The sequence below is a fragment of the Calonectris borealis genome, chromosome 4 (assembly GCF_964195595.1).
Source record: "Calonectris borealis chromosome 4, bCalBor7.hap1.2, whole genome shotgun sequence".
NCBI lineage: Eukaryota > Metazoa > Chordata > Aves > Procellariiformes > Procellariidae > Calonectris > Calonectris borealis.
This window is the reverse complement of record NC_134315.1, coordinates 32,861,934-32,885,811: the sequence shown is the minus strand read 5'-3', so window position 1 is coordinate 32,885,811 and position 23,878 is coordinate 32,861,934. Positions and strand designations below refer to the sequence as shown.

At 35.1% G+C, this 23,878-nt stretch overlaps 1 protein-coding gene across 1 annotated transcript in view; it reads left to right on the top strand.

The window, feature by feature from the left end:
• The window catches only part of SGCZ (sarcoglycan zeta), a 235,618-nt gene that overhangs the window by 100,790 nt on the left and 110,950 nt on the right, over positions 1-23,878 (top strand). Inside the window, 1 exon segment of the mRNA XM_075149161.1 lies at positions 2,895-2,996. Coding sequence (XP_075005262.1) covers positions 2,895-2,996 — 102 coding nt within the window.

Below are 23,878 nucleotides of genomic sequence, written 5' to 3'. Positions count from 1 at the left end.
TGGAACAGATCGAATTTTCCTAGGCAAATTTAATTTCAGCATTTCCAGTTTTCTGGAAGTTTGACTTTGTATTTTTTCACTTTTTTTTTTTTCCCAGTTTTATTGTGACTATTATTTTGTGCCTGACAGTTACAAACATTCCACAGAAGCAGATAAAACAACATATTGAATTTGCCTTTTCAGTTAGAAAATGTGTTTATATCTAAATCAAGAAATTAATACCTAATTCTTGTTGAGTATTTATTCACTGACAAAAATATAACATGGTGGTTGTCTTTTCTCAGGTTATTCTTTCCTATGATTTTATATGCTATTACTATAGCATATATAGGAAAAATAAGATTGCTGAAATTTAAAATTAGTGGGTATTAATGCAGATTGCACATTAAAAAACAAAGTCTAATTTTAACTTCCTCTTCAAAAATAGGCACCACTGTTTCATATTGCACTCTTTGTTAGAAAGCCTACAAATGCCTGAGGTTTTATATGTGAAATGGTTTGTACAGACATCTCATATCGTGATTTCAGAAAAACATTTTCAAATATAACATCACTTCTCTCAGAAGCATTATATTATTTGATAATTCAGCTGTCATAGTATGCTGGTTTTGGCTGGGATAGAGTTAATTTTCTTCATAGAAGCTGGTATGGGGCTATGTTTTGGATTTGTGCTGAAAACAGTGTTGATCACACAGGGATGTTTTCGCTATTGCTGAGCAGTGCTTACACAGAGTCAAGGCCTTTTCTGCTCCTCACACCACCCCACCAGCGAGTAGGCTGGGGGTGCACAAGAAGCTGGGAGGGGACACAGCCGGAACAGCTGACCCCAACTGACCAAAGGGATCTGCCATACCATGTGACGTCATGCTCAGCATATAAACTAGGGGAAGAAGAAGGAAGCGGGGGGGGTGGGGGGGTGGGTGTTCACCGTTATGGCATTTGTCCTCCCAAGTAACTGTTACACGTGATGGAGCCCTGCTTTCCTGGCTGAACACCTGTCTGCTGGTGGGAAGCAGTGAATGAATTCCTTGTTTTGCTTTGCTTGCACGCGTGGCTTTTGCTTTACATGTTAAGCTGTTTTTACCTCAACCCATGAGTTTCCTCACTTTTACTCTTCCGATTCTCTCCTCCATCCCACCAGAGGGGAGTGAGCGAGGGGCTGTGTGGGGCTCAATTGACAGCTGGGGTTAAACCATGACACATAGTTTGAATACAAATAGCACTTTTGCTAAGAAAAAGGCAGTTCTTGGCTTTATGTAATCAGTTACAAGTTTTGTTAAACATTAGATGGACTATTACAGAGTTTGTAAATTTCCCTTAGTGCCATATTACTTTAACAAGTATATCCTATATTATAGATAGCCTTAGCAGTAGCTTTTGTTATTCCATATTTTCTCTGCTTTGGAAAGGAGTTATATTTATTTTCTGACTCTGGTAGTTTCTGGTTTTGTAGTCATAGGCATCTAGGCTTCTAGTCCTATAACTGACATGTGAAGGCGTGATTCCCAACAGTATGTTCTTTGCAAATCTGTCATAGTGTGGAAAGCTATCTATCACTATATCCTTGTTGTGTTTGGGAAACGATACCAGCTGAATTACATTGTACAAAATGTAATTCTTTTTGTTGTCTTAAAGAATTAACATTTTCACAGTCTTGCTTCAGGTGTGGATGCAGTGGTGTCAATCAAATATCTGCCATATTGGCACCATAGTTTGTTTTAGAAAGGGAATAGCTGTGGTGGTATAGTGGCTACACTATCTTTAAATAAGTATAATGTTGTTTAATTCAGTGTCCTCTTCCAGCTTCAGCTATAGCAGCTGGGGACACTGTTATCCAGCTGTTTACGACTGCCCAGCAAGTGGAGGTTACTTGTTTTACAATTCAGCCAACAGAGCAGAAATGCAAGTTCTCACTGTTCTGCTACCATAGAGTCAGCAATGGATTCAAAACATTTAATCAGTAATTACTTTAAATTTGCTAATTTTGCACTTAAGTGGATCAAGTTGAATTCCACTGGCTGTATAGTGAAGAATTATCTTCTGTCAGGACTATAGCAATAAACATCCAGGGATAAAAAGTCTTGAATTTCAATCAGTGTGCAAAATGATCCTGACTCTTAAGTATCAAGCAGGTTTCATCGTTTTTCCTGTAAGAATATAGCTGAAGAATATAGCTTTATTATGCCACTTTTCTATGCTTATATTTTATTGAACATTGAATCATTTGATTTGCGTGTTTCATCCAGACCTTTACAATGGCCCTTTTCTGTTTTCTATTCAGATAAATTAAAACAAACAAACAAAAATAACCCTCAGCATTTTAAAGTTCTTTTTACCAGCAACGTGCTTTTAGTAGCGATGAGCAACTACTAACAAAAAACCCTTTTTCTTTCTTCCTATAGAACATTTTCCTATGTATTTTAATTGCTGGGAAAAGTAAAAACAGTTGATTCAAGACATAACAATGACAATATTTTTCTAATATTTCACTACATAAAAATAATAGACTGCTTTAGCAAATGTTATATATATTTTTAGAGATAATTACATAATTGTTTTACTTAGAACTTGTAAACCAAGATCTAGCTTCACCTCTACAGTAAAGGAATAATTATGATCTACATTTGTAGCCTTGCACTAGGTCCAGCCAAAGAATAATGTACACAGTTCGCCATCAGGCTATGCAGTTAAATACCTCAATTCTACGTGAAGCTTTCCCTATAAATTCCCCCCATATAGTTCCTGTCCAAGATGGTCAGAAGAGCCAGGGACAGTGGGACAACACTCATTATTTTTAGATATTAGGCCAGCTACTGTGTTCTTCTTACCTTGTTCTGGATAAGGTTATTTCCTAAAGTTCCTATTTCCTAAATAATATATATTATTGATTGTAGGATGGAATGGGAAATTTGAGAGTCACTAAAAAAGGAATACGACTTGAAGGAATATCTGAATTTCTACTTCCACTATACGTGAAAGAAATCCATTCCCGAAAGGTAGGTGTTTTTAATCTTTTTTTCTTAATTTATAGCTAATATAAATTAATCTTTTCAAAGTTCAATCTCTTCAAACTACAAAGTTCAATTCTTATACCTCCTAAATTAGCAATCAGTAGAGGTTTGCTTTGAGAATACCTTAACAGTGAAAACATCCTTCATATCAAAAATGATTTTTTTTTTCTGAAACCTTGTTTGCCTCTTAAAAGAAATGTCTTATCCTAAAGAAGAGAGATTCAAAACATGTATATTTTATACTTCAAATTAACTCAGCATTGGGAATGGAACATTTGACTCTTCATTTAATGTGAACTCCAGAAAAACAAAATGCAGTGAAATAAACAATGACTTTGTATATGCTTAAGTTCTTCTGATATTATTAGCTAGTGTGATTTCTTTCTTTCTTTTTTTTCTTTTTCTCTTTCTTTTTTTTTTTCTCCTTATTAGGTACAGGCAATCTTGCTAAACTGCATAATGTCTCTAGGATTTAATTTTTCAAATCAAACCATTTTCAAAGTTACTTAAATGTAATTGTTTTGTCATTTAGCAGCAGATTGTTACAGAGGAAAAAGAAAATCAAGAGATTATGTATTCAGAACTCATTTTAACTCATTTGTTTTGATTCAGTCATGCTGTTTATATTGACATTGTCAATGAATTAAAAAAAATAGTTTTGAAATACTGGAAATCTCTTAAGTTCTTTTTACCATGGAAGTAATAACCTATGATCAGAGAGGAATGTTACAATGGTTTTCAGTCAATCTTCAGCAAAGAATTTTAATATGCATACTGCGAAAGTTGACAGGAATGAAAAGTATGTTTACCCTAAATGCCTTTGTGGAAAATTCTCTCTGTTGAAATCTGTCTTCTGTGTGTATATAAAAAGACTCACATACATTCATAAATGAGATCCTGACAGTTTCCCATTTCTCTTAATTAGTTCACTCTTGTGTTAATAGCTGTGTGAGATGAACAGGTAATCTCTTTGTCCTCTTTTTCTGTAATACTAAGATCTTTCAATGTTTAACAGAGTAGCAATATTGCCCTAGGTAATGAAAAATTCTACAATATTTAATTAACAGTATATTCCCCAACAATGTTGAATTTTGATCACTTTATGGAACAGATATTCGTTTACTTTTCAAATCACCATCCATATAATGTTACAAAATCTTGTTCATAATGTTTCTTTTATAATAATAGGTAAAAGTATTAATAACTAGCTAAGGTAAATCTATAATCAAACATTTGGTAATGAATTATTTCTAAATAAATTCAAATATCATAGCTTTGATATTAATCAGAATTTTGAGGGGAGGCGAAACAATGGAACAGTCAATGTGTAAGTACATAAATGACCATTTAAGTACCAAACACTGCTACCAAGAGTAAATCAATAAGGCCAGATTCTGCCTTCTAAAATTGGAAAAGCACCTACAAAAGGGAACTTTGGCTATGGGTTTATTTTTTCCTACATCGTCTTGACATGGAAACGTGTGAGCACCTTTAAAGTAGTTTCTGTAATCTTCTAATATTTTCTTTACAATTTTGAAACTATAGAATTAATGAAATTAACTAGGGTACTTTGTCTTTTATCTATATCTAAATAGAAAAAATATTTTAAGGGTTCTGTTAGACCTTAATATCTAGTACAAAAAATCAATTTAAAATCATGCCTAAAGCATGAACCTCTTCAGTATGAATATTCCAATATCTAGAATTTATGAAACTGGTGTAAAATGTCCAGGCTGTATAACCTTTTAGGGAGCATACTTTTTCTTAGTGGTTGCAGAACATTAATCACGGTTTGTACATTTTTCCCGGTTCCTTTCTCCGAGTGGATGGTGTCTATTATTGTTCCATGTCCTGTTACTGTACGTGGGAGTTATGATTTGGGCTATTTCCTTGCACAGGGCTTCATATTGCAGAACATTGGTTCTGTTAAAGTAAACATAGAAAACTTTGTTTAAGTGAGACTAGTGAGAGATTCAAGTAGGGTCCTAATTTCACTCAGAGCTGCTAACCAGTATGAGAAAAAAATGCACACAAATGTAACTACTGTAAAGAAACAGGATGTAAAGTCTACTGGTAGCCTAATACAAGGTCACACTAGTCCTGTGAGGCTCGTGAAAAACAGATAGACCTGTCAGTAAGTGCCCTCAAACCAGCAGAAGAAAAGAGATGGAGTTGATCGTTAGCTGGACAAAGTATCTCAACTAAAATATTTTTGGTGTTGCAGGTCTATTTATGTCTATTAACATTAAAACACTTGTTACCCAGCTAAAAAAGTGGTACGTATGTAGACTTGGTTCTCATCTTGCAGCGCTTGTGAACTAGGTGCACGTTCCAGTCTTTTGCCAACTTGCTCAGTAGTTGTTGTGCTAAAGTTTCAGTAACTTTTGGTGTATGCAAATGTGAATGTCATGAGGGAAGGATGAAAAAAACCTCTGGAGCTGTATTAAGCTTTACGGTAGGGATTTGTGATGTCTCTGCATGGTGTTTCCCCAGGCATGTGGCATCTGCATGTGACATTAGCTGTTTTGTCACTTACAGAATTGACCTTGGTGCTGCAGAAATCTGAGAGTGAGTCAGGTTTTCTGAGCTCTCCTTATAGTCAGTAGAGGCCTAGTCAGTACAGACAGGGGATTCTGAACAGCTATCCTGCTCACCAGCCCTTTGGGTGAATCAGAGGGGAATGCTTTCTCCTGCCTTTTCCATGGAAGCAGTAACGATTTAAGTTTGATACATACGGGAGTTAAAACGTACCGTGGAATCGAAAACTCATCTGAAGCTTATGTCTCTGCAGTCTTTTACATGCGTATGTTGCTTATTTATTTTCTGAAAGGAGAGTTTGCTCTTTAAGCAAATTTACTCATTCCCCTCTAAAAGAGCACAGACATTAAAGTAATTCGATTAACTGGAGGTGACTCAATAATACTCAATAATAACTTTGTCGAATGGCTGTATTTCATCTGCACTGGCAACATGGTTTGTAGAATGGCTGCTGGGGGACCTCCATGTAGGGCTTTCAGCCCTGCAGGTCAGGGTATCACTGCTTTACCGTTACTCAACGCAAAGCAGAGTTAGGTGGGAAGACCAGTGATATTAGGATCCAGGGTACAGCAGCAGGTGTGCTATGTTGTGGCTAAGAGGCATGAGTGGAGTTCTTATGCATATGCTGGAGCTATCTTTTAGTTAGCTAGATCTGGTGCTAGATCTGATAAAACGTGTTCATTGATAGGATAGGGTTCGCCTCTGATTCTCATAGTGAACTACTCATAAGAGTCCCGGGCAGTCTCTTGAGTAGCTAGGCTGAACTGAGTTGTCTGCTGCTGTAATTTAAATGTGAAGGGTGGCTAGGTTTGCTAGTGTAAAGTTCACAAATGCTTACAGATGCTGAAATCACCACTTTTACCTGCAACATATCTGGATCCCCAAATAAGATCACTTATGCAGGCTTAAAATCAGACCTTAAACTCCCTTTATCAGAAGAGATGTATTGAACATTGTATATAGGTTGAAAAATTGCATTTTATCTTGTGATTGCTTCATTAGAACCCTAAATATTAAAAGTAAATGCTAAAGTACTTTGAGTTAAGTCAGTTGTAGAACAAATACATGAATTCTTAAAAACAAAACAAAACTTATAGTGATATTTTCTCCTGCCAATATGCAATTTTCTATTGAAAAGTAGTAACGAAAAATCCAAGTCTTGGGTAAACTGAATATTCATTCATATTTTGTCTGTAGAAGTTGTGTAAACGAGAAGGCTGCTCAAAGGGTGTCATTTTCCTAACCTTGCTCCTCTTGCTTTGCCTTTTCTACTCTCAGTTAGTGGTGTCCGCAGAGCCACGGGTTCCTACCCAAAATCTCATGTTTACACAAAAAAGATACTTCTGTATTATCATCAAATGACTTAGCTGCATGTCAGAACTTGAACTGACATCAGAACCTGTGCAGATAAGGGCTCGTTTGATCCTAAATTGACATCTTTATATCCCTGAAACAAGGGTACACATATTCTATGAATTGAATTTTACTGAGAATTTCATTTTGACTATGGCTGGTCTAGTTGTATACTTTTGATCAAATTGCTGGTGTGAAACCAGTAAATTTAATATAGACAATGTTATATTTTCCATGTTTACATCATTTGCATTGATATGATGCAAAGAAATGATGTAAACTACATTCTTTGTAGTGTATCATTAATGAGATGTATGAAATCCAACAACACATAATGCAATAACCTGAATTATTACAATACTTTAGTTCTTCTGAATTAAATTTCTTCATCATCCTACTATTGCATCCATACTACTGCATTTGTGAATGGAAACAATCAAGGTACAGTTTTATTAGTTTGTTATATAACAATAAAAACAGTTCATGTGTTTTCTTGAGAATATATTCTTGGCTTTATTGATCTTTTTCATTCACACATACAGTACTTAAGTGTTGAAGAAAATAAAGTTTTCTCTTTGTTAAATTGTTTCCATTGCAGATAAAATAAATAATTCATTGTCCCTTAAACTAGGGGGGATTGCTTTCTTTTTTCTGTACAATTAACAAGGTTAAAAGTGTATTCACTGAACTTAAAGAGCATGTGTTTTCAAAAGATATCCTTAGAGAACACAGAATTTAATGATTTAGTTAAAAGTCATTAGAAAAAGGTCTAGAAAACAAGAAACACTGAATACATATAAACTTCTAACTGAACACAGGAAACTGAAAACTCTCTGTATATCTTGTATTTTTAAATATGTGATTGTATGAGAACTAAGAAATTGTAGGTAGGTTTCAAAGCAGAATTTCTTTCAGGTATTCCTTCTCTCCAGATTTTCACTCTGGAGACTGAATATCCTTATAAATATTTAGAGAGCTTTATTTTATTTTGTTTTATTTCCAAACCTGAATCAATCTTGACAAAAGCAATTCTACACTATATTTCTTTCTTCACTGTCTCTCTAAGTGTGTATAATCATTAACATAGAATTAAATTTTGTCAGTTCCAGCCAGCACATTGCACATATTTAGGTTTGTGTTTGGGCCTTAGATGCCTTTGTAATAATCCCAAATACTTTTTTTGAGAGAATGCCTCTGTTGAGCTTCTCTCTGCAATAGGGTTTTAAAGAAGCAGCATAGGAGAACATATCAAAAGCCTTTCTGAAGTTGAGGAAGGATATCCACTGCTCTTGTCCATTGAGTCACTCTTCTCATTATACAAGACCACCAAGTCAGGTGTTGCTTGCCCTTACTAAACCTATTCTTGTTTTTTCCCAATTGTCGTCTTTTCCTTCATCTGCTTTGAAGTGATTTTCAGTGGGATCTCCTCCATAATCTTCCTAGGAACTGAAGTGAGACCGACTTGGCTGTAGTTTCCAAAGACTTCCCTTCTTGAAAGATGTTCATAGTCTCTTGTGAGGTCCTGCAAGTATGTCATATTTGTCGATTTTGGGGTTGGGGAGGAGGAACACGTTTCCCCACCTTCCCCTGAAACATATCCTTTTAAAAATTCAAGGCCAAGTTGTTTGCTATATCCACTCTCTTTTCTGCTCCATAAGATACCCCATTGTCATGCAGTAAAACTAGTCTGAGACTCTTGTAGTCCTACCACTACTGAATTATATAGGTATCAGAGAAACTCTAGTTAGGAGATGTCATTGCTCACCTTTTTTGTACTATCAAAAAGGCACCTAAGAATCTGCCACCTTTATTGCTCATTGTGAAGTGCAATGCTTGTTTCTGGAGCTACATGTCACAATCCTCTCAGATAAAATCTGAAATGCTCCCCAGTTCATTTTTCTGTTACCTGCTCTTCAGCCTTGCCCTTAGGATCACTCACCTGTCACTGAGAATAAAGTCATTATTATGGCATAAAGGACTCCTTAAGTCATTATGGCTGTCAACATCATGTAGTTCTAATGTACTGAAAGCCCAGTGTCAGTTTATTGGCTATGAACAAGATATAAGGTTTTCTTAATCACAAGCTTTGCCAAGGGACAAGTCACTCTTATATTTGTTGGTGGTCTCTGTAGGGACTGCCACTCTGAAATTGAATTGGCTGGGCTCACTCTTCACTGACAGCTGATAAGAACTTTCATGATTTTGTCCTTGATTTGCTATACTTCACTGAAACCTCTCTGGGGGTCATCCAATTGTACAACTCTATCTTTGGAACACATCATTTTTTCATGTCAGCCTGTACTCCTCTTATTATTACTGTGACTTGTTGTTCAAGGAGGATCTCTGCTTGTTATACTGAAAATTCTGAGTTAATATTACCAAGGTTTTTACTTTGGTTGACCACAGCTTGTGAATAAAGTGGCCTATATCCACCCAATTTTATACGAGCCTGAGGAACTGAATTTGATCTGGGAACACCTCTCCAGAAGGATGGGGGAAAGTTAATGAAGTAACAACTGTTTTTCTGAGGTTTGTTGTTGTTTTCAGTATCAGTTGCATTTTCAGTTTTCCAAGTACTTCCTTCATGTAATACATTTGTGTGCCACTGGGGCAAATTTCCATGAAACCATGTGATATTTCAGTTTGATGTTCATCATGTCCTGTGTCTGATCCTAATATCCATTCACAGTTAATTTGGTTTGAGCTGTTTTAACTATATGGGCATCTTAAGCTGAGGAATAACATTTTTTTCTCTGAACAACTTTAAAATAACGTAGTTGCAATTGACAGGGGCTAAGCAATTACTTAAAGAAATGCTGTATGTTTAAAATGAAAAAAAAAATTATTAAAATTTCCATAGAAAATCTGATCCAAAGCAGGAATGTAAAAGCAGATGACTTGTGAGAGACTTGCAAAGGAGAAAAATCTATGTCTTCCTTTATCTCTTCATGCAGGAATTTACTCAGGTTTCTTCATGGAGAACAACATTTATCCTTTGCATCCCATTTTATAAACTTAAGGTAGACCTTACTTTTTTCCTTCTCTGTAGAAACCTTAGAACTATGGATGCACAGATAAAAATGAGGGGAAAAAAATGGGAGTTGTTGGGCAGGGGGAATATCCATGTAAGCATAACATAATATTATCTCCTCAAATTATGGCTAGTCTGTTAGCCGTGGCTTGAGGGTGCTGAGATCATTTGAAATGTATTTCTACCAAGTCAGGCTGTGCAATGCCCTCACTTGTAGGCCTTTGGTAGGCAAAGACAAATTTTCCCAAAAAACATTGTAAACAGTGTGTTTGTTAAGTTAGGAGGAGATCCACTTCATATCCAAAGACTCAGTGTATTAACAACAAAGAATATTCATGTGATAAAATTATACATCTAATGCTGTTGGGAGTTGTCAGCATGGATTTCTGAAGGAGAGATCATGCCTGACCAACCTGACAGCCTTCTATAAGTGTCTAGCTTGGTGGGTGAGGACAGCTAACATTGTTAATCTTGCCTTTAGCAAGGCTTTTGACCCATTCTTCCATCGTATACTCTTAGACAAACTGATGATGTACATGCTAAAAGGACAGTGAGGTGGGCTGAACTGCTGGGCTCAAAGTGTTGTGACCAGTGGCACGAAGCTCAGCTGGAGGTCAGTCACTAGTGGTATACTCAGTCAGTACTGAGACCAACATTGTTTAATTTCTTCATTAATGACCTGGAACTGCACAGTGCACCCTCAGCAAGTTTGCATATGATACAAAACTAGGAGGAGGAGTGTACAAACAAGTAATTTCTAGAAGCAAAAGAGAACAAGAAAAATAATGAAAGCATTGCTGTTTTAACTGTTCAGATTTTTAATTTTTTCCAACTCATTAATAACAACACTCTTTTTTCTTTTCCCGCTTCATATCAGATGAATCTCAAAAGTATCGGGAGTAATAATCAAATCAGAACTTCAAAGATAACACTTTGAAAATGAATATAATAAAGATTCTCAAAGTGTTCATTCTGAAACAGAAATTGGTGTCCTAAAGTTTGAATGTGTAATTTCCAGAAGTGCAAGCTGACTTACAAAATTAGTTTTAGCCATTAGATATAGAAGAATTTATTTCTTACCTTGAAATGAAACAGAATTATTACAGTGCACTTTTACTTGGTCAGCTTTGCTTTCAGTATACTTTGTGACTTGTATGATGTTTCTCACTTCAAAAAACATTTGTAATCAAATTATATAAAGCAGATAAACCATTCATAATCTGCAAAAATAAATATCAACAAAATTCAAGCCCAAAATCTGCTTGTTACTCTAAAGGAGATGTGAGTGATCAAATAGAAGTTCTGAAGCAATTCTTGTTTTAAGGACATCTGCAGTAAACTTATAGAAGCTAACTTCCAGAGTTTGATGAGACAGTTTAGAAAAAATAGTTCTTCTACCTGCTTATGTAATTTATCAGACCTGTATTGTATTGGACTGAGCGTTGGGTTTTTTTTCCTATTATTGTTCTCACCATTTCTGTATTCTATCAGGAAGAAAAAAATTCTAAGCAAGGAAAGAAAATTGCATTCTAATTGTTGAGAAATACCATCTTGTTTGGGACACTACACACAATTTAGTGTCTTACATAATAGAGAAAACTAGTGAATATTCCAAAGTTTAAGATGAAAAAAAAAAAAGAATGAATCTTACCTTGACTAGCTGGACTGAAATTCCCAGGATAAGATATAATGTAATCATTACACCTGTTTTGACAGTCCCTGATTAGGACACCATTCCTCCCTAAAAGGGACAAATTGCTTGTTCTGTCGTAGCTTCTGATAGCTGACTACCACAAGCAAATATCATAAGGATTGCATTTATAATACTTTCCATCTCCTGTTTAATAACTAAGTTGGATTTTACTGCTTCATAAGCAACAACATTCATTCATTTTTTCATTTTTTTTGCATATGAACACACATATATAACTTTCATATTTATTCACAACACTTTAAAATTACTGGTCGGTCTTAAGAATTGGAGCCTCTTATTCCAGATAGCAAGCATGCTTTTTGAGTTTATACTGTACAGTCTTTGTTGTCATAAGAAACATATCATGCTATAAACCTCTAGTTTCAGAAACAACTTGTCACCAGCAATGAAATTTTCTGCTTTGAAAATGCTTTTACAGAGTATTTTTTTGTTTATTTTTTACTATTCCCTGAAGGAGTTTCTCATCCATCTAGTACTGTGACTTCGATCTCCTTTATTCTAAAATCCCACCCTCAATGACTTTAAAATTTCTTTTTTTTTGTGCTGCCAGATCAGTTTCTCAAGAAACCTGCTGAACTTCTATCAGTTTTAGGAAACAATGTGGCTGCAACATTACCTGTAATGAGGAAGTATCAAGTTAAAATAAGGTAGAGAAGGTAAATAGATACAAGAAGTGTTACAAGCATTTTAATAAAGTAGTATGAATTACTAAAATATTTGTAGGCACAACAAGTAATGTATTTTAGAATAAAAACTATAATTTTCCTTTTTCCTTTTTTAGGCAGTGCAAGAAACATATCAGTTATATTTTTTGCTTATAGATCTTTAATGTGTGGTTAATTCAATCCCTCCTTTAAAAAGGCAAGTGGAGTAATCATTCTCCTTTTTAGATACGAAATAGATAAGTACCACACTTCATCATCTTATGGATTATGCTCTTGAATCTTTACTAACGCTGTTACTCCAACGCAGTTTTGAATATATTATTTGAAGAAATAAAATGGAAACATTGATTATTCCATAACAAGGACCATATTTTGACACTGACCTTCATCCAGGAGTGATAAGTAACACTAATATTAGTTGAAAGCCTTGCTGACTTGAAGAGCATCCTCATGAAATAATTGCACAAAGCAAAACAATCTAAATTCTTTTCATTACCAAGTATATGATCAATGATTTCATTTGAACTCATTTTATTAAAAGAAATTAATATTTAAATAAAAAATTACATGAAAATTGTAACTTCTCGTCTGTAACAAGTAACCTGAAATACCATATATTCTACAGATAAAATCGAAAACAGATGTTTTTATCTATTCATGTATTCTATGCTTTCTTCCTGTTTCTAACTTTGGATCTAATTATGCTATCCTTGCCTATGGGTTTTGTAGAAAATATTCCAATTTTTCTATTGAACATTTCTATGGAATGTGAAACGTTATTTTCCCATAAAAATCTTCTCACTTTATGTGAAGTTAAGGAAATGAGAAACTGACAGAAGACACTAAAAGTTTATTTTTTTGACATCAACATACTCTGCTGATTTGCAGGTGACCAAAAAGTTCAATTGTATCCATTTCTTACATCATAAGATGTTATCAAAATCTGTTTCAATAAACCTCTATGGTCTGCTTGAAAATTTCCAGAACTTCCTCTACGTAAGGATCTGTCCAACTAAATTCCAGTTAATATCTTTATGGGTTACCTCCTCTTCCCAAATTAATACATTGCACAAATTAGTTCTTCAAGAGAATGAAAGACCCAGTGTCTCTTGTCTTCTTGAAAAAATAGTTCCTAATTTTTTAGAATGGTGACCAAGTTGATTTATCTTTTGTTGTTGTTTTTGTATCTCTTCTTTGTTATAGCTATGCAATGCTACCTACTTAACATCTTGAGTAAACAACATTCTGTGGAGTCCTATTTGTATTAACCTTGGGCCTACTTCTGCTCTAGAAATGTAAGCGTACTGTTGTCTATGTTACATTTTAAAACTCAGGTACAGCAGCAATATGCACTCTAGCATGTAGTCACATGAACTGTTTCTATACCGAGTTAGACTTTAAAAGCTTGGTGTTGATCAGACTCTGCTGATTTGCTATGAGTATTTTTTTTAAAAAAGTTTAGAATTAAACTTCAAGAAAATTTTTAAGGTGGTAACTAAGTGTGTAAGTTTTTCAAGGATAAATCTCCAAGCTATATAAAGATCTCAGATTAAAAAAGAAAACCATAAAACAGTAAACTAGTGCATTGCAGTGCAATGTATTATTTGTGTTTCATAGACACAAGCTAAGGGTAAGATTTTTTTTTTTTTTTTTTTTAGAAATTCAGTTGGAAATAAACACGGGCAAGAACTTCAGACTATAGATGTTGGAATTCATGGGTGGGACTGGGATAAAGAAAACTCACAAGGAAAGCAGAAGTCTTATAATGGGAGCAGCTGAACAAGTTAGCATCCTGTACTGGAATTGGTAATTATGGTTTCAGCATTATGATTGTACAACAAACATCTGGGGATTTACAGTAAAGTTGGCTCTTGGGTTTCAGCCAGAGGCTCATTTGTATCTTTAGCTGAATTTAAATAATTTTTTTCTGCAAAGAAACAAACTGTAGTTCACAATGTTTGTTAATTTAGGGTGGCAATCCGTCATGCACAATTCTGCAACAGCTACTATGATATATGCTCTTGCTAAAGTCTTTGCAAGTGTAAGTGGTAATTGCAGAAGCATGGGTGTAGGTTGGTGATGGTGAATTTTCTTTTGGTCTGGAGCCTAAGTAATTTTGAAAAATACAAAGTTATTGTACATAATTCTCATTAGTAAAAGTGAAATCTGTGTTGATACTAAACTTGGCACTCCAACAGTGATTTACATGACAGATGCCACAATCATTTTTAGTAGAAAGGAAAATTGAAGTTTACACTAAGAGTATAGAATGGATAGAAAGATAATTTTTTTCTCTTGCTAGGTCAAGATATAAATACAGGATTTGGGCATAGTTTTTTTTTTGTCTCTGAGTATCTGCATTGGTATCCACCAGATTAGAATCTTCCTATAAATCTGTGGTCTCTCTTTCTGAGTAAAATAACTACAAAATCCCAGAAGGAAAGTGTTTCATACTTGAGTTGTTATTTTAATAAAGTGTAGGCATTTTGGAATGTCAATTAACTCTCCTGACAAGCTGAGCCAAAACTCTGGCACAGAAAATGCAGACAGTGGATCAGCTTTTTACAGGAGCAACTACTGTACATTCTACAAGCAGAAAACTTTTTTTTTAAATATTTTAGTAAAAATATCATTATGACTATTTAGATCTGGGATACTACAGCATATTCTTTTAAGATGCAGGTGCTGCTTCTCTTGTAAGGTATACTCCACTAGCATGCAGTAGTTTTTTGAAACAGTGTGGTTCATATTGAATAGAATACTAATTTTTGGAGTAGCTTCATTGATTGTTCAGCATGAATAAGGGCAATATAATTTTGTTCTTACGAAAGTAAGGAAAATTATATTGTAGCGTATTAATTGGTAGAACTCCTATACCGCACAGATAGGGTGCTGGGATTACCTGAAAGCAGCTGATGCAAGAATGAAGTGATGCTGCTTTATCTTATATCAAATGGTGGTGATTGAGGGAAAAATTCAGGTAAATATATGGAAAAGACAGGTATGTTGGGGGAAAAAAAATTAGTTTTTATACTTAGCTGTGGCACTTACTCTTCCTTTTCATTTCCTCAAAGTTTTTCTCCCATTAGTTGAAAAAGAATAGATTGAACTGCTTCAAAAGTTTTCACACACAACACACAGAAAATTGATACGAATATCTGAAATATTGTCAGAAAAGTATGCAAGAGGCCATGTTTTTATTCTTCCAATTGAAGACTACATTTTTTCTTAACTTCATACTTTGGTCTTAGCATTTTAAGGCATTTGTTAATTTCTCTTCACAGAGTCAGGGGAGCATTAAGAAAACTGTTCTGAGCTACAAAAAGAGTTGGTGTTAGGATTTGTGTATTTCTGGCTATTTCTTCTGCATGTTTCTAAGGTTTGCAGTTGTTTATTGGTGTGGGTTTTTACCTGTGGCTTTCAGCAGTTTGGTGTAGTTGCCAACCAAAATATTGGAAGAGGCACCTGGTCAGCATAGCACAGATGCTTTATGTGTGCATTCAAGTAGTATAAATCAGTATCTAATGAGGCATCCTACAAAGAACACTTTGCATGTGTGTTTTTCTGTAAGAGTAACAGGCATAAATCTGTATTTGACTTTGAGTTTAGCGCTCGGAAAATGGTATCTATGTACATCCATATTACTTAATCTCTCCACCCAGTTTTCAGTTCAGGGACTGTGTATTTTGCAGATGTCCCTATCTCTCAGTGCAATGAGAACCAGGTAAGCACCAAACACCTCTTTATCTCCCATGTATCTCAGTTTCTCCATAGGAACCACCTAAGGACATACAGACTACAGATAGCTGGTGTGCATGACAGTTGGGCCAGGATCACAAGGTGTGCTGCATAATTGAAAAGGAGTTGCAGATGTATCCAGCATAATATAGCCTTGCTACTAAATTCCCTTCTGTTGAATAAACAAAGTTCAAACTTGGAACATAGCAAGTGGAGTAAATAAACATAATCCAAGCATTAACTGTGGATGAGTCCAAGCTAGTATCTAACACATGCCTCAACTTTAGCCTGAAAAGACCCTCCTGCCCAGGCAAGAGTCCATAGGCCTTCAGTTCTCCTAACACAGTAATGAAATTATCCTTTATGAGGTACATAGAGACACTTGCTTTAGACTGTCTGAGATTACCAATTTCTTCTATGTGGATTTCTGTGTGAAATGATGAGACACATTTAATTGTACACTTGGGTTAAATTCCAGTTCATGTACAAAAAGTTTGCTGTTGCATCACTTATCCCTTAAAGCAAACTACTCTTAGATCAGATAACTAAAAATATTAAGCATATGAATGTTTCCCTTAATTGTATGAAGGTCGATAGACACGTTTACCATTATTTTGATGTTCTGCTGATTTGTGATTTTTAATAGTTTTGCTATAGTAGTTTAATAACTAGAACATTTTAATGACTTTTTTATTTGTTTCTTTTTAATAGACCAATTTAACATTTGTTCTTGAAGATAAAAGCATTTCCTGGTAGCTGGGCATAGTCTCTCAGAATTTCTTCATCCTGCAGTCCTTTTCAAATGTGATTCTAGCTCTTTAAAAAAGAATCTCCTCTGATCCATAACATCACATTTAAGATTTTAGCTTTCATTAAGAGTGTGTTTTTGAAGTGCCTGTTCTGATCCTCTCCAAATACTGTCCTTTGGTACACATTATAGCGTGGTCTTGCAGCATGCAAACTGGATTCCTTTTCTGCAAAACTAAGCTGGAATATGCTAAAGTATAACCTCAAAACCACAAATAGTATTAATGTTAGGTCCTCAGCACTGCAAGCTTCATTGTAAAAGTCTGTTCTAATTGGATCATGTTGTAGGTATAACTAATTTCTCATTTCTACTAATCAAGCTATTCCCCTTCTTTTGCTCCCCTTCCTTAAAATGAAGCCAAGGGCCCTGCTAGTTTGTCAGCCTGCCTGGAGGTTTAATTAATGTCTTCAACTGTGGTCTGGAAAATGCACGCTCTCACAGACACTTTGGAGAGATCTCTATGATTAAAAATAAAGTAAAACTGATAAATCTCTAAAGACTGAAATTTGCAAACCAGAAATGTAACTGAGAAATCATTATCCTAAGAATAAACAAGAAGCCTTTTCTTTTTTTTTTTGTTTTGACGTCTAAAAGTTCATTAGTTTCTTAAAGGTCTTAATTATATCAGACTTTTAATATCTATTCTGCTTTCTTGTAATTCTATTTTGCTTTCCTGTACAGATAAGAATCTATAAGTAAGTTTCAGTGGGCAGGAAATCTCTACAGAATTAGAATCCACAGTTCTCTGTATGTATATAGCTTCTGACAAATTTTCACAGAGATACCTTTCCTTTGCAGTTCACCTTTTCCTTGCTAAAGGATTTAATCCTTTGTTGTTTGTTTTCTTTTTTTATTCAGCCTCTTCTGAATCTTCAGGTATCTAGTGTATGTTTAAGAACCGCATTTTAGAATTTATTTTACAAATCTCTCGAAGGTCTCAGGATCATAATGTCTTGAGAATTATTTTTTTTAATTTTCATTGTACTCATGAGATCACAAAAAATTAAGTGAATCAAAAGGGTTGTGAATCCTCTTTTTTGATGAACATAGTGGTTTTATTTGAGCAATTGTTTTTTCACATGGCTCCTCCTAAACAGTAGACTTTACTTGTGCTATATGTGCTTATTTAGTGTGCTAGGCCTCTAGCTTAACAAGCTTTAATCAATCTTCTTTCAGTATCTTGGAAAAATCTGTGATAATTCAATGTTTTACTACTTTGTTTTGTTTTTTTAACAAACAGAAATATCGTTCTAAACTTCATATGATTTTTATCATAAATTGTGAATAAAAATGTGTTAATAAAAAATAAATCATTATTGTACAAATCTGGGAAACTCAAGTATCTGCCTAACCTTTTGTATGTTTTGGTCTTTCACCTTAAGGCAAGAATGAAGGGTAAGGCTGGTAAGACACTTTATAAGTAAACAAATTGGCCTTATTTAGACTGAGATAAGCCTTTAAACGTAAAAGATCGCTCTGAAGAATATCTTGCCCCCCAGCACCTTCATGTTTCATACCACTTTTGAGACCAAAGGGTGTCATTTCTAGGAGTTATGTGAATGCTTAGAATTTAGACTTTTATTATCTTTATGCCCTTTATTTTTGTACTACGATGGGTACAAAGGTTAGGAGAAGCAGAACCAGGATCATTCTTTATTTCTAAAGGTCAATAGCTTTTTCCAGGATTTCAGACAAGATGGCCTCTGCGCCTCAATTTCTTGTCTGCAAAACAGGCATAATAGCACTTTCCTATCTCACAGAAGGTTATATGGCTATATACTTTAAAAGATTGTGTGTGCTGTTAGACAATGTAAGCAAATGAGAACATCAGGGCATGTTGGTAGTAATACAAAGTATGGAAGTATTGTATTTTTATGAAGTGTTCTATATCAAGCATACTGAGATCATCCATTAATGTTCAGTGCCCTCAGTTACTATTACAATTATTATTTTGTTTCCTGTCTTGAAGATCAAGCTTATAGGCATCATTCTAAGCTCATCCTTCTCTTATAATTTATTTCCTGTGTGTTTTGAGACTGATAATGAGCTGTAAATTGCTCATGAGATGTGATGCTTTTTCTAATCAGAAGCTATAAAGAGTAGAGCCTGGCATTATTTTATTGCTTTACTAAACAGTTTTGCTAATGAGGCTACCAATACAATGTCCCCATTAAAAGATGAAACTGATAATGATGTTGCTCCTGATTGGGAAAGAAGGATAAGCAGTTTTATTATGAATTGTTTCTAGCAAATGTCTTCATCCTTTGAGATGCTTTGGGGGCAGGAGCATTAACACTAGAAATAGAGCATGTGAAAGTAAGCAGCAGTTCTGTCAAGGTAAGATAGAAAGTTAGGAAGATTCAATTCATCCTGCTTGTCTCAAATGTTTCCTTCCGCAATAGTGCAAGTAAGCTCTGACTCTCAGCGAGTGTATTTATAGCATCATAATACTGTATTTCTTACAAAAATGTATTAGAAATGCAACATCACATCCTATAACATTTTCCCAGGCCTGATGTTTCCTACAGCTTCTTTTGCTTTGCTCCCTTTCAAAAGTGAATAAAGTTTGATCATAAAGACAGTAGGCAAAGTGTACCATGTTCTGGGCAACTGAAGGTGTCATTGACTTACTGGAGCCAGACAAATTATGAATTGCCTTCCCCTTCCTATGAAATGTTATTTTTTCTCTATCCTCCATGAGAATTAATTTTTATCCTTTGCAGGAATTAATCTAAAACTTTCTGACTCTCTGTGCACATACTTCTGTGTGTGTGTAAAAGAGGGAGAAAGTGATCCTCATCCCAAACATAGAGCTGTGGGAGATTAACATTCAAGTCTCTGATCTTAGTCAAGATGACTTAAGTCAAGACGACTGTGGTCACTAAACTGATGTTTTTTCTGGAAAGGATTTTTTTCTGGTTTTGATTTTAAAACTTCTTTCTCTTTCAAAATTTCATCTGATTTTATGTAACAATTCCTAACTAATTTGTTTCCAGGCGCCTCTTGAATTTCCACAATAAGTGAGGAAGCCCTACCTGGTTCTCATGCTTTTAAAGCATGTCAAGAAATGAAAGGCACTTGCTAAGACAGCTTAGAAATGCTGATTACAGAAAGTGTTAGAACTTTGACCAGTTTGCCTGGCAATAGATGCACGGTACCCAGGCTCAGGAGGAAGTTCTATACAGTGAAAAAGTATTTGTTCTTTTGAGTTTTATTTTGACTTTTGGAATTGTAGAAGTTGGCAAATAGTGCTTTCTGATGTAGGTGCAAGTCTTGGTTTGAAAGATAAAGGACTGTGTTAGGTAAGTTAGTCTCTGTTCTTCTCAGCCTGTGGATGAAGCTACAGCTGGTTGTTGGCTGGCCTTTGGATCCACAGTCACCTTGAGGCTGGTCGTGTTATCCTGGCTCTAAGAACCCGTGTCTACAGTTTTAGATGTGGCTCTTTTACGTTTAATGTGGACCACCACCATTGCAATTTTTTTTAATTGCTGGAAAATTTTAATGTTTTTTGAGAATTATCCGATTTGTAGTAGAGGCATGCATATTGTTTCTTAGCCAGAGGAGAAGACAGGGCCCGGGAAATTTTCTCTTCCCATTGTTATTTTCAACAAAAAGAAAGCATAAGTATTGGCATACAGGCCAATGCGACAGTGAAATAACATCCACGCCATTTCAAGTAGATACAATGTTAGACACACAATGTCCTATATAATTTGTGTTTTAAAATCACAGAATCATAGAATCATTAAGGTTGGAATAGACCTCTAAGATCATTGAGTCCAACCGTCAACCCAACACCACTATGCCCACTGCACCATGTCCCTAAGCGCCTCATCTACACGTCTTTTAAATACTTCCAGGGATGGTGACTCAACCACGTCCCTGGGCAGCCTGTTCCAAGGCCTGACCACTCTTTCAGGAAAGAAATTTCTCCTAATGTCCAATCTAAACCTCCCTTGGGGCAACTTGAGGCCATTTCCTCTCGTCCTATCGCTAGTTACTTGGGAGAAGAGACCAACACCCACCTCGCTACAACCTCCTTCCAGGTAGTTGTAGAGCGCGATGAGGTCTCCCCTCAGCCTCCTCTTCTCCAGGCTAAACAGTCCCAGTTCCCTCAGCCGCTCCTCATAAGACTTGTGCTCCAGGCCCTTCACCAGCTTCGTTGCCCTTCTCTGGACACACTCCAACACCTCAATGTCCTTCTTGTAGTGAGGGGCCCAAAACTGAACACAGTATTCGAGGTGCGGCCTCACCAGTGCCAAGTACAGGTGAAGGCTCATTCAGTGCCAGAAATATCTTAAGTCTGATTCCCCAGTATGTGGCATATATGGTATCTGTGCCTACGGATACCGGTGTAAGTGAAACAAAATGATCAATTCAAATTTATTTATATATTTGTGAGTGATTTCTGTGGTTCAGGTTACAAAAGTAAGTGGTTACTTCACAGAAATCTATAGAGATTCATTTTCCATAAAGGTTCATATGATCAGTTGAGATATTTAATTACAGTAGTATTGTATTGGGGTTTTTTTCATGGAAAATTAATTCTTTGTGTCCCATGTCTCACCTCTTTCAACAGCCACAGTACTGAGTGGTCATCTCTCAAACTTCAGGTATCTCTCACTCCTATTCTACTCTTGTGTAAATTATATGTTATTCTCAGAACCTCCTTTATTACAGTCTTACAGGAAATTCTAGTCATCGTTCATAATTATTTCCTCCCTTACCTGCCCCATTAAGACACACTGAAAAGGCAATTAAAAGGAAATCATGTACCAACCTTGAGCTATTAGTTTTACACCAGCTGAAAGCCATTAATTGAATTGAAATAGCCCAGCAAATGGACAAAATTTAAATAACAATTATTTAGGAAAAGTGTACCAAACCTGAGGTGTTATTGTCAGTGGGGCAGATAAATACGTTGAAAATCTTATCAAATAAAGACCTTGCTTTTTTCTATATTGACTATATAAAATAGCTAATCGTAATTTTGTTAAAATCTGAGAGCTTCATTTGACTTGAACAAAGTAAGGATTCAGTTTAAATACAGACAGTGAAAATATTTCAATGTTGTTCAGTCCCAATACAAATCCTGATAGATATAAATACTGTCAGTATAAGACTTTAGAGAAATTTATTGCTAGTAAATGTATCATGTTGCTAGGAAGATCAGATAAATTTTCGAACTTGTAAGGACTTGCAGATGTTAACTGTGCTTAGGTTTGGATGCCCAATCAGGAGTGAATTCGAAAAGATTCTTATTTAGGGTTTATCTTCTACGAATTTGGTTTTTATTCAGTCATATCTGTTTTTCAGTTTGGAACTAAAAATTGCAAAATATTGAACCCCCCCATCCTTCCCTCCCAGTACTTAGGGGGAATTTGTGGGGGTTTTGTTTGTGGGGTTTTGTTTGCTTTTGTAAGTAGTAGTATATACTTACAGCACTCTTTTTCAGTAGATTTGCTAATTCTGTAGTTTCTCATGGATTTTAGAATAAGGAGACCTCTGTGGAGAAAGCAGGAAATAATGGATATGGCTTACATTTTGGTCAAAATACAACTGCTGTTAAGTACTGAGGTTTTGAGCTAATTCCATAATAGATTAGGAGTGCTTCCTCCTTCGTAAATGAAAATTAGTAATTTTCCATAGATGTAAGGTTGACGTAAGACCAGGGTAAAACAATTTTTTCAGCCTTAACTTCTTAACGTATGAGATGGAAGATGCCAAAAAAATGTTAATTATCGTAATATTCACTGGCAATGCCCTTGAGCACAACAATTAGTTGTTAATACTAGTAACTGATATGCTGTTCTAGTTTTCTTTCTCTGGAATTGTCCAATACAGAAACCTTGAGAGTGAATCATAGAAGTATGTGTAATGTTTAATTATTATGCTCTTTCAGTCTTCCCATTTCTGCCACTTAATGACCGATTCGGAGCCCACAATATGAAGATTTAGATAGCTTGTTTTCTTTTTTTTTTTTTAATAGGCATTATCTATTATAGCAGTAGGTGTTCTGTTTCCTTGTGTTAATCTCTAATCCTTTTATTAAACTATGTAGACTGCTGTGTATCCCTAGTAATTCTCTTAGGTCAATTATTTGTTTTGTAAAAAAACCCCAAACACCCTCCCCCACCCAACCGTCTGAAAAAACTTATTAGTTTTAAATTTGTTGACTTCGTGCTTTATTAGATATCTCTTGTTAATGTATTAGGACAGAAGAGAAAGAGAAGCCTTAACTTTCTCTCAATATATTATGCATTATAGTCTTGATTCAGTTTCCACTTAAATCAACAACAAAACTCTCAATGTTCTACCTAATTTAGCTCCTGTCAAAAATATGTACTGTCAAATCACTAGTTTCCTTTTAAAATCATTATTTTAAAACCTTTAGAATGGGATTCCTGTATAAGGCAGGTTTTTTATCAGAGCTTTCACGCTGTGCAACTAAAACAGGAGTCAAGATGTTAACTCTAAAGTCTACAGACAGTAATGCCATTTAAATTGTCAGTTATTTTTTCTGTTGATAGCTTATTTTGAATAAATGCTTCCATGGAAGCATTCCAGATGTGTCTCCACACATGGAGATGAAAAACCCAGCTATCAGCCAATAGCTCCAATCTCCAAATTTTTGACAACTTCTATGATGTAACTGATTTATTGACAAAAAAGTTTATAAATTGAAAAGCTGAAAAGCCACAGATACCTTAAAATACTTTGTATTCATCAACCTAATAATTCAAAAGAGTAGTTGTTCTGATTTTAATTTATATTTTCATATTTAATTCAACAAAGGTAATTCTTAATTATAAAATAAGCTGCAATGAGATTTCACCTGCTGCATCAAAGTGCAATTGTAACCAGGAACCTTTACGTAATAATATAGGTTCATCTGATTGTCCTGGGCTCTACCTAGGTCCTTAGTAATTTAATGTTGCATGTTATCTGAAACAAAATCAATAGCTAGCAACTTTTAAAGATTTACTGAACTATAGAAGCAGTGCCCTTTAAACATGCTAG